The 11,165-nt window shown below is 39.1% G+C and overlaps 1 protein-coding gene across 1 annotated transcript in view; it reads left to right on the forward strand.

The window, feature by feature from the left end:
• The first annotated feature begins 664 nt into the window (after nucleotides 1–664).
• Nucleotides 665–11,165, forward strand: part of LOC104539199 (carbonic anhydrase 13-like) — a 10,758-nt gene continuing 257 nt past the window's right edge. Inside the window, exons 1-6 of the mRNA XM_010182669.1 lie at nucleotides 665–819; nucleotides 4,632–4,750; nucleotides 5,607–5,613; nucleotides 7,531–7,626; nucleotides 8,710–8,772; nucleotides 9,698–9,853. Of these exons, the coding sequence (XP_010180971.1) occupies nucleotides 4,740–4,750; nucleotides 5,607–5,613; nucleotides 7,531–7,626; nucleotides 8,710–8,772; nucleotides 9,698–9,853 (333 nt within the window). The 5' untranslated portion in view covers nucleotides 665–819; nucleotides 4,632–4,739. The remainder of the gene's footprint in view (nucleotides 820–4,631; nucleotides 4,751–5,606; nucleotides 5,614–7,530; nucleotides 7,627–8,709; nucleotides 8,773–9,697; nucleotides 9,854–11,165) is intronic.

Below are 11,165 nucleotides of genomic sequence, written 5' to 3' on the forward strand. Positions count from 1 at the left end.
GAGGTGATCAATTGTGAAATGATGCTTAGGTTACAGACACTGCCATTCGGCCCCAGGAGAGTCCAAGCACCATTCAGTCTTTTTATCTTTTCTGAGATCTCCCCATTTCATTCAGCATAGTCAGTAGAAGATGTGTTTTCAGGTCTTTTGCAGCCAATGACTAAGGTATAAAAAAAACCTTAATGCAGGGATTTTGGATAGATAAGAGGTAATCCTTAAAGACATAATGAGACATGATATTAGGCAAAAATGGCATGTCAAAAATGTATTGAGGCACAGTGCCTGTTGGATACAAGATGCGTGATTTGAACAAGCATTTGCTGGATATGTCTTGTGCATAGTTGAGTCTTAACTGTGAATGATTAAATGTCTACCTATTGCATGTGGCCTTGTTCAAAGGCCAAATACAGTATGACACACCATGCAAGGTAGATAAAGGGGTCCTGAGAGCTGCTGTTGCAATGTGGTACAGCAAAAGTAGCTGTATATTCTGATCTGTATTTTTTATCTGTACCCTTTTTCAATTTAAAAGATGCAAACAAGAACAATTCAAGCAGAGTCTTCTTTCATATGAAGCTAGGTGCTGCCACCAATTTAGACTTCTTTTCCCATGTTTTGCAGGGCCTGCCCACTGGAAGGAGGTTTTTCCTGTCGCTAATGGAGACCGGCAGTCACCCATCGACATAAAAACTGAGGAAACCAAGTATGATCCCACTCTCCGTCCTCTAAATCCCAATTATGATCCGGCTTCTGCTAAAATCATCCTTAACAATGGGCACTCCACCAGTGTTGAATTTGATGACACTGTCAACAAATCAGGTTTGTTCCTTCCCTGTTACACTGTCTCTTCCACTGTTTCCTGCATAGACTGCATACAGCTGGGTATGAACTCCTCATAAACAGTAAAGCTTTGCTCTTCTGGATGAGAGATTCATTTTTTTCCCTGTCTTTCAGCATGATGCAATGTGGGAACATATTTGGACACGAGTTCGAGGTTGTGTTTCTCAGAAAGTGCTCCCTTTTCACAGGGGTGGTTTGATCCAGCCCACCCAGCCAGATAGTGCCAGTCCCCTTGTTTGAACAGTGCTGCGTACAGTTTTTCAAATGCTGCTCTCTCTCACTGCAGATGAATCCTTTGTGTCTCATTACAGGTTCATTCCAACCGAATCACTCAAGTCTCTTATCTGACTTTAGCTGCAGGTTTGGTTATATATTTTTTCCCATTTTTTTAGAATCCATACCTGGACTTCTTTTCTTAGGAAAAAGCCAACACAGAACAATTGAAATATATCCCAAGTGATCTCTTTTCTTCTCTGAAAAGTGGTGTTGTCCCAGTCTTTTTTAGGATTATGTAGCTTCCGTTTTAGCAATCAATAATTCTTAATCAGAAGTTCTCTGGTTTAGCATAGTCTTTGTAATGGTAGTACCTTCATCTTTAAAACCTTCTCTTGGATGTTAGGCAAGCTAGCACACCTCACCTTGAAACTGTAGGAGTGCAGTTTCTAGGAGCAATAAGATCCTCTTGTGGTTGCGTGAGGCTTAGCTGAGGATCCAAGCCCATATGGTGCATTCACAAGGGTTAAAGCCAGAGAGGGACTAATTTGTGATCACCTTGTCCATTAGTCCTGAGAAACTTATAGTGCCAACAGGGAGAGACCTAGATGGAGACAACATCATACTTTGCTTTCCAGGACAGTCTTAGTTTAGTTCTTAAGTTTCCTGTTGATACAAGCAACATGGAATGTTGCCTGAAAGCTACCTGCTGACCATCAGTGATCTGGTCTGACCTCGTGTGTGTCAGGTGCCGTGGGACTTCCCAGAATTAATCGCTGCTTCAAGCCTAGTAGGCGTGGGTGAACTAAAGCACATCTCTTAGAAAAACATACAGTCTTGATTTCAAAATTTCCAGAGATGATGAACCTACCACAGCCTTTGGTAAGTTGTTCTAATTGTTGATTACTCTTACAATTAAAAAAATCAAAATCACACTTTATTTCTGCTGTGTGATAGATCATCTCAGCCTTTAAACTTCTTTTTTTTTTAAAAAAAGTAATAAATATGGATATGAATACACCAAGAACCTCTTCCATTTTCTAACTCCATCCATGTAGTGACAGGTCCTGAACGTAGTACTTCTGTAGGCTTACACTGATACCAAAGCAGTGGTAATGCGATCCTCTTCTTACTGCTTTCCTCAGGCCATATCTCCAAGGACATAGTTCAATGCACTGACAGATGTTGATCAGATAATTATATGTAATTCCCAGTCTCCTTCAGGAGGCTCTGTATCTTCTGTATATGGACTAGATTCTTCAGTCCACATACGTGGCTTTACGTTTTGGCCATTATCATGACTTGCTTTCAAATAATTCAAATCCTTCTGTATTCATAAACTGAGTTATTCACTATTTTCCCGCATATTTGTCACTGACAAATTTTACCAGTAATGTTTTTGTTTTCTTTCAGGTCATTGATCAAAAAATACTGAATTTTCTAGGGCCAAAATTTGGCCTCTGGGGCACCCCTGTGAAGTAAGCACTCCTGACATATGGTGGTTTTATGGAAAAAAAAAATCAAATTAAGTGGTACTAAATACATTAGCATCTTTTAACACATTATTAACTGACTTCCATATCAACTATTTCTTCACTTCAGCAGCATTGAAATGGGGCTGTCCAGTCTGTCTGTTTGTGTAATTTTGTTTATCCTCTTTGGTACCACATTAGCTCCAGTTTCTGAAATCGGTCTATAGATGTTTCAAAGACCTCTTCTTCCAGCTCTTTTCAAACTGTGGGATACTGATATTTGCCTTCAATAGCTCCTGACTAACCTCTGCCTTAATTACTGTTGGAATGGAAGGGTTTTACCATCACTGGATGATGCAGTACAAATCAGGCCATTTTCCACATTTTTCATCAGAACTATTTCACTGAATGATGATGCGTTTCTATGGAATTGTTTTCCCTCAGCCAGTTGAAACACCAATCTTTACACATTTCTAAGATCATTTGCCTCCAAGTTTTCAGTCCTCGAAAGAAGGAATTTGTTTTAGGAATGCCACTTCCCCATCCCCTTTGTTCACTAGGTTTATAGGATCTGTAAAAGCATGGTTTTGAGTTGAAGTTTTAAAAGGTAAAATATTTTATCCCACACATAAACAGTCCCAGTTCCTTCTCATTAGCCAGGATACTTGTGTTAGCAGATAGGCAACTTAAGAAATTCTTCTTTTAACTTTATGTGGTGGTATATTGTTCCTAATAAAGTTTAGGTTTTGGACTAAACCTAGAAGAGATAAAAAGTTACTATTGTCTTCCCCAGTGCTCTTAATTTAAAAAACATCTGTTTAAAACTCCCATCCGTTCCCCTTAAAATCTCTATAATGAGCCAGTAAAGCAGCCCAGACTACTTCCTAAACCCTCAGAGGAGATATGGAGCCAATGTAATTTGTTTAGCAGTGAATAAGGATTCATTCTGGATGTGATTCACATTCAAGTGTCTGTGCAGAGATGGTTTGGTTCCAACTCTTGATTAGCAAAAGACAAGCACTTGCAAAAGCAAAACAATGAAAAGCCCACTCATAAGTGTGTTAATAAACTAGGACAGAACAGAACAGAACATTTTGGTTGGAAGGGACCTACAGCAACCAACTTGCTTGACCAACTCAGGGCTGGCCAAAAGTTAGAGCATGCTGTTAATGGCATTGTCCGAATGCCTCTTAAACACTGACAGGTTTTGAGCATCTACTACCTCTCCAGGAAGCCTGTTCCAGTGTTTGACCACCCTCTCGTAAAGAAATAATTCCTAATGTCCAATCCGAACCTTCCCTGATGCAGCTTTGAGCCATTCCCATGTGTTCTATCACTGGATACCTGGGAGAAGATCCCAGCACCTCCATCTCCACTTCCCCTCCTCAGGAAGCCATAAAGAGCAATGAGGTCACATCTCAGCCTCCTTTTCTCCAAACTAGACAAGCTCTAAGTCCTTAGCCACTCCTAGAACATGCCTTCCAGCCCTAGCTAATTAAGTGTCAGTAATATTGCACTTGTACAATGCATATGTAGTGTTGGCTTCATTTTATTCATGTTAATATATGCTCCTTTTTCTCAGACTTCAGTCTGATATAACTGGATCTAGTTGCAAATGAAGGAAAGAGCCTTGAATTTTTTTTTAAACTCCACCTACTTTCCTCCAAATTTCAAAGGGGAAAAGAGTTTATGTTCACATTATATTTTTCTGTTCCTCCCCTTTGTTCGTAAAAACCTGTATTATAAACCAAAATTCTCAGTGTTTCTTTTAAATACATTCAAGAGAGGAAACCACTTACAAAACAGAAAAATGTTCCCATCATCTGAGAAATATCCAATCCATAGCAAGACAGACCCGGTGATACCAATATACGCTTTAGTAGGCCATAACCCACTAATACACACATAGATGCAATTTTGAAAGTCGTATCCTGGACAAGTGATTATTTCTGTAATACTTCAAAGAAATGGGAAGCCATCTGAAACAGCTTTTGAGAAGGAGTGGGGGAACTGTCCGAAGACTGAAGTCTGGTGTGAGAGGTTAGAGGATGTGGGTAGGGGCTCCTGTTCCTGCAGTGAAGCCTTTTCCTCTGCTTGGGTTTCCAGTGCTGACTGGGGGGCCACTCAGTGGGACCTACAGGCTGCGCCAGATTCACTTCCATTGGGGATCCAACGACGAAGCCGGCTCTGAGCACACAGTAGATGGGATGAAGTATGCGGCAGAGGTAAGGTTTTACATGGAGTCATCTGTACCTCTAAACTTGTGACAAGTTTTCTGTTGTAAGAGAAATGTTACCCCTCCTATTCCCGCTTTTCATTCTCTCCCCTGTTTTATCAAAAGACAAGCGGTCTTCCTGAAGTGTTGCGTGTTTGGTCATTTCTCAAAGGAGAACCTATTTGAAAGCTTTGGAGAGGATTAAAAGAGGAGTACAGAAGACAAGAGCTTGATAAGAGCAAGATTTAATGTTCAAGAGTTATTTTAAACTTTGCCTTTCACTCTCTTCCTTGGAGAATATTTTCAAAGTCAGCTTCAGTTATAAAACACAGAATTATTTTATTTGGGGCCTGTGCAGCGTAAAGTTTATGCCAGACTTAGGAGTATTGCAATGTGATGGTTATGACTTTGAGAACTGCACCTTAATATCTGTGGGGTGCCTGCTGTCTGTGGAGGTGCTACGTTTCAGTGGAGGCACTGTCTGCTCTGGCATGGAGAGTTCACTCCTGCTCTGTCTTCTTTGGTGCATTTGAGTAGTCTACAGTAAAAAAGTATTCAGTTTCTCATTCCTCTTTGCAAATGGAAGTAGCATGGAGTATTGTGATGAAACTGAGATTAACAACACAAAGTTCAGATAGTGGAAGAGTCTTCTGGGGTTAAAGAGAAGTAAAAAGTATAACAATAAATATGAAAGGACAAATAAAAGATGTAATACTAAAGAAGAAAAAATAAATGTTTGCACAGTGGTGTGATTAGATTTTACTGGAAATGCTATAAGAGATAGTGGTCAGAAAAAAAAATTAGTTTTCTAACACTAATGGGGAAAAGTGACATTTGCAGTGTTTAAAGGCTTATGTTTTCCACAGGAACCAGGTGGGATGGAATATAAAGAATTAATAGAGGTGCTTTAAAGCCATTAAGTACCAAAACCAAATTTCTAGCTGAGAAAATATATGTATGTTTCCCATCTAAGAAACCAAATGGAAGGAGAAAATATATCTGAATTTCTAGCCAGTCTAAAAACCTTTCCGTTACCTGTTGGTTGGGTAACCCTCCACAAGAAGCTCTCTAGATGTCACTTTGGCTTTGGGATAAGAAACACAGAATTAAGATCAAGGCTTCTGAGCACTGTTCACACAAAAGAAAACACCTCAGAAGGAGACATGAAGATGGTTTCAGTGCTCACCTTCATAAGGAAGATGTGTAAGATTTCAAGAAAAAGCATCAACCAAGTTGAAGAAAGAAGTAGTGTACAGGTAAAGAAGACTGCAAGGTTCAACCCCCTAATCCCAGCGGGAAGCAGAAGGGATCCATGGCTCCATTCTTTGTGGCAACGTATGGTCTGGTCAAGGTCTCTTCACAAGCTGCAGTGACAGAGCGGTGGTAAGATGGGATATGTTCCTTAAAGAGAAGTCACAAGCCATTGAGAATGGGTCTGTACCCAAAAGTGTTTCACAGCTCTGTCTGGGGGTTTTTGTTTGGGGGAGGTTGGTTTGGGGGGTTTTTGGCAAAGCTTAAGGGAGTGGGAGTGGTCTTTATTTAGCTGTGGGAATTTTTTGTTCTTTGTGTTTCTTTTTCTTTTTTAAAAATCTACAATAAAATTCAATTCCGACTGAGAGTATCTGTTTCCTTTTTGTGTATATAAAAATGTAACTGTTTAGAAGTTGTTCAATGTAGCTTCTGTGAACTTATAATAGTGAGTGGTGGTTCATGCCAGTTTAAGTCGTTCAGTGGAGTTGCTTTCCAGCACTCCTAAATTTCAAAGTCTGAAATGATGGTTACCAATTTTAGAAAAGCCAATGCCATGCCCTGTTGCTGACCCTCTCTTTCCTTATCTAAGAACCATGGGTAGTAAGATTTACTAATTCACTGAGGACTACCGTGAGTAATTAATGTTTGTGAAGTACTTAGTCTTAAGCACTGTGTGAGTGTTTCTGCTCTCTCCAGCTTGGCAGTCAGAAAGGTGCTTAAGGCTGGGATGTCCTGGTGCTTCCCAGGAACCAGGAACTCCTGCTGCAATGTAGCCAGGATTTAGGAAACCTGGCTTAGCAGGAGGGACTGAGGTGGCATGGGGGTAGATATTGTGCGCTTTTCCTTTCCCCACCTGGCTAACTGGTGTCTTTAAGCTGCTTAAGCAACTACCACAGGACAGTTCCAAAAAAAATGCATGTTGTAAATGCAAATACTCAAACCTGAGATAATCAAGCTGCTTGTGAGTGCCTAACTGCTGGTAATCATAGAAGATGACATTTGGAAAGTATCAGAAATGAAATGTTGATGTTCAGCTTAAACTAAACAAGGGAAAAGGGGTCAGTGCAAGTTTAATGTGAGTTTTGCTGCCTGTTTTCTACCTATTTATGTGGCTGATTAATGTTACTGAAAGCTTGATTAAAGAAAAGGAGGAGCAACTAATAACATGCTCATGATTTTCAATCCCTTTTAAAAATCAGCTGTACTAAAAATTGATTTAAAAGCTTTAGTTATATAACCATGGGATAACTTGTCTTAGCTTCTCTGTTAAAAATCTGGGGACACAACAGCAGTTTGCCAGGCACTGTAGTGTGCTGATTGCTGCTAAATTTTGAATAAACACAGCCACTGAAAATGCTTTTTGTTATTTGTGTGAACTCCGTTTTTGCCAATTTCAAAATATAATTGCATTTAGAAAGCTGAATGGCTCTGAATACAAAAGAGTGAGGTGGAGTATCAAAACCAGTAAAGTTGTGGTATTAATTTGTGACTATTGGAGTTCAGCGGGAGTTGATGCTGTCTGTGTCTCTTGCTTTTCAGCTTCATGTGGTGCACTGGAACTCAGAAAAGTATTCCAGTTTTGTTGAGGCAGCTCGTCAGTCAGATGGATTAGCAGTCATGGCTGTATTTCTGAAGGTAAGAAAAAAAGTGCCTCAGCTGTCCTAACAGATCTGTGTTAAGAGCCCAAAGGGATAATGATGATGGTTGGTACAATTATTGCTTGTCTTATATGGGCATTAAATGATACTGTGTCTTTCATACTGATTACTTTCCCTTGAAGATTAAATATTTCAGATTAATAGATTTTCAAGACAGGCTCTTCAGTTTGCCTGGTCAGAACTTAATTCAGCTCCCTCTATATGGATCTCAGTAAGTTGTACATGACTAACAGTTTTCTTTAGGAGGGCAATCTGATTTGGTTCGAGTGCTTGTTCAACAGTTTGTTTCTGAGCTGGTAGTTTCTTCTGAAAAATAATAATTAAAAACCCCCAAAACCCAGAAACTAGAGAATTTTCTTATAATTGTTGTATACCTCTTTGCTTTCTGTACCTGTTCTAAGATGAAATAAAACTTTTGCAACAGCTTCATTGTCTTCTGTATGAAGCAGATGGAGAATTCACAGAATCCATGACAAAGGACAGGGCTTTGATCAAACCTGTGATTTCTGCCTGGCTGCCACAGCTTCCTGAGCCCAGCCCGTGCTGGTGCTGGCGCAGTCAGGGAGCCATTGCACGCAGCATTTGCAGAGACTTGCTTCAGTCATTCTGTCTTTGCAGTTTGCATTATAATGATTCAAAGAAAATTTCACTGGATTTCTTAGCACATAAGTTCTGCTTGGGATGCATAAGAATGATGTTTTCACTGTTTGAAGCAATTTAAATTTCAGATGTAAGTCTGCAACTTTTAATATCCTGCATACAAAGCATGAAAAATAAATTGCTTTTATTCCCCTGAAATGCAAAGTTTATGGGTCTTTTGTAGCTGAAATAATTACTATGAGTAGCCAGAATAAATACTGTCAGCAAGGGAGTGGATCTTCTTAATGCCCAGTACTATTTCTAAGGACCAGTTAGTCACAGGCTGGTACTTTTAAAATCTATCTGATCTCAGAATCACTTAAGTAAAGTAATATAAAACAATTTCATAATGCATTTGCTTTTTTTTTTCTCTATTTTTCTCTGAAGCTCAAGTATATCTTTTTTTCTTTGGTGTTAATAGATTGGTGAATGCAACCCTCAGCTGAAGAAGATTACTGACCGCTTGGACACCATCAGAATCAAGGTGAACGAGTGCTTCTAAGAGAACACTGATATTGGTCATTGCTTTTGTTGTTTTGGTTTTCTTGCTACTGCCTTCACCTTCATGTTTCCTCGTACCGAGTTTCATAGCTATCCACATCTAACTTGGATTTGGGGCAGTGTAGGAGCATTCTTCTTAGGTAAAGTTGAAAACTAAACAGATGAATAATTTTTATACAATAAGAGATCAGAGGAAAAGGCTAGTTCTTCACACAGTCTAGTCTCTGACAAGTCTGTTGTTATGAGAATAGTAACAGGAGAACATACTTTAGGGAAAGTTGTGAAAAAGTTGAGGGAAAGGTTTCCTCCCCTGTTTTGCTGAGGTTCAGGGTGAGAAATAGGATATTGTCTGTGTAAGGGAAATCAGCCAGACTCACAGCATAATGTGTTGTACAGGCATCTCTGGCTTGGTAGCGGGGAGAAGAAGTAGTAATGGATGGGCCTGACAGGAGTGAATGGGGAAGCAGGTAGCTGTGACCTGTGGGGTTACTCTGCCAGCCCCACAGAAACCATGTTTAAAGTCTAATGTCTTCTCACATCTCCCTTCAACTTCTGTTTCCTGGTGATTTGTAACTGTAGGGAGCCTATGCTAACATGGCACCTTTGATGGTGTCCTGCTGGCATCAAGGATAGCAATAGCAAAGCTGCCATAGAGGTAAGACCACATTGAAAGGGCAGTGGCTCCTCTGCTGAGATCATCCAGGATGCTGCCAGCCCATCTCTTAATGGAACAAGCTCTACTGCCTTCGGCATGATTTATCTTGGCCTCTTGCTTATAAATAATATTGCCCTGGTTTTTCTTCTTTTTTTTTCTTCTTTTTTTTTTTTTTTTTTACTTTGTATATGAAATGAATTTCTAAATATATTTAATCTAGAACCACCATAAGTTTTTTTCTTCTTCTTTCCAGGGGAAAAGAGCACTATTCACAAACTTTGATCCCAGCTGTCTGCTTCCCAAGTCCCTGGACTACTGGACTTACTTTGGCTCTCTCACTGTTCCACCTCTCCTTGAGAGTGTCATCTGGATTGTTCTGAGAGAGCCCATAAGTGTTTGTTCTGAACAGGTATTTTTGATTTTTCACTGCTGTACAAATGTTGCTTTTGTAAGACTTGAAAGTGCAAATGCCACATAAAAATATATTTTTTTCCAGATCTTGATCAAATTTTCAAGAGACAAAGTATGTCTATCAAATTCTTGTTGCCTTTCTTTGCATAACAGCTATTTAATTACCATTTTTAAAAAAGAATCTTCACACTCTAAAAATTAACAATCAAAAATAACCCACAAGAAATTTATGGAAAAAGGGGTTCTGGTGACACTTAGTAATCCTGGAATTCCACTTGATTTGATTATTTGCATATCCTGCTCAAACCTCTTCTTTGGCCTTTTTATCTGGCAGATCAATAGTATATTTCTTCTTGCATTCCAGATATGTAAAACTTGGCGAATTTTCTAGAATAATAAAAAGCAAATACAATTGTAATAAGTTGGAGTTTGTTTAAGACTATCTTAGGAAAAGTGAAACCACATAAAAGAGACTACTTAACGTTTCTTGTTAAACTAAACTTCATGCTGTGTATTAATGTTGCAACAGTGACACCCAGTGGGCTGATCATCTTAGGTATAAAGAGTTTTTCCCACTGGAGACACTGAAGCACGTCAGATTATGGCTTCTAGTACTGGATGTTGATAAGAACATCACCTGCAATATGTTATCAATATTCTAATGCAGAATAGTAGAATTTCAGAATATTAGAAATTAGACAAAACCCTAAACTTTGGGTCAGAAATCAGACTCGGATTTCCTGAGGTTTAGACCTGGAGCTCTGATCTGAATTTATGTTTAGATCAGTTTAGGCAGAGCAGCTTATGCTGAGGTATGAATAACTGCTTGTTCTGTGTCTTTACAAGGTAAAAATTTGGAATCTCTCCTGGTTGAAGAATGTGTTTAATATATCAAAAGTGCTACAGAAGCTTTTGATAGCACCACACCTACTATTACATGTTAACTGTGAATAGACTCTTTGAACAAGAATACACATAAGACATCTAATTTTTGGCACAAAACAAACTATCTCCAAAATATAAAGTCAAACTGAAAAAATACTTTAAAACATTGTTTAGATCAGGTTATGGAAGACAAAGTGTGAATACAGGAAGCAATCCATATGCGGTTTCATTCTGGCACGTATTTTGGGAGATTTTTCTTGGTAGTCATCATTTTTCATTTACAAAGACAGAAATGGTAGAGTTGCCATTCCCCACATGCTACAGAAAAATACAGTTCCATTCCTCCTGGCAGAAAAAAAGGTGACAAGTATCTTTACTATTTACTTCATGCTTTTTTATCAGTATGAGCGTGAGGTTTTTCTGCT

The sequence above is a fragment of the Mesitornis unicolor genome, unplaced genomic scaffold, assembly GCF_000695765.1.
Source record: "Mesitornis unicolor isolate BGI_N332 unplaced genomic scaffold, ASM69576v1 scaffold1784, whole genome shotgun sequence".
In the NCBI taxonomy this organism is placed as follows: Eukaryota; Metazoa; Chordata; class Aves; order Mesitornithiformes; family Mesitornithidae; genus Mesitornis; species Mesitornis unicolor.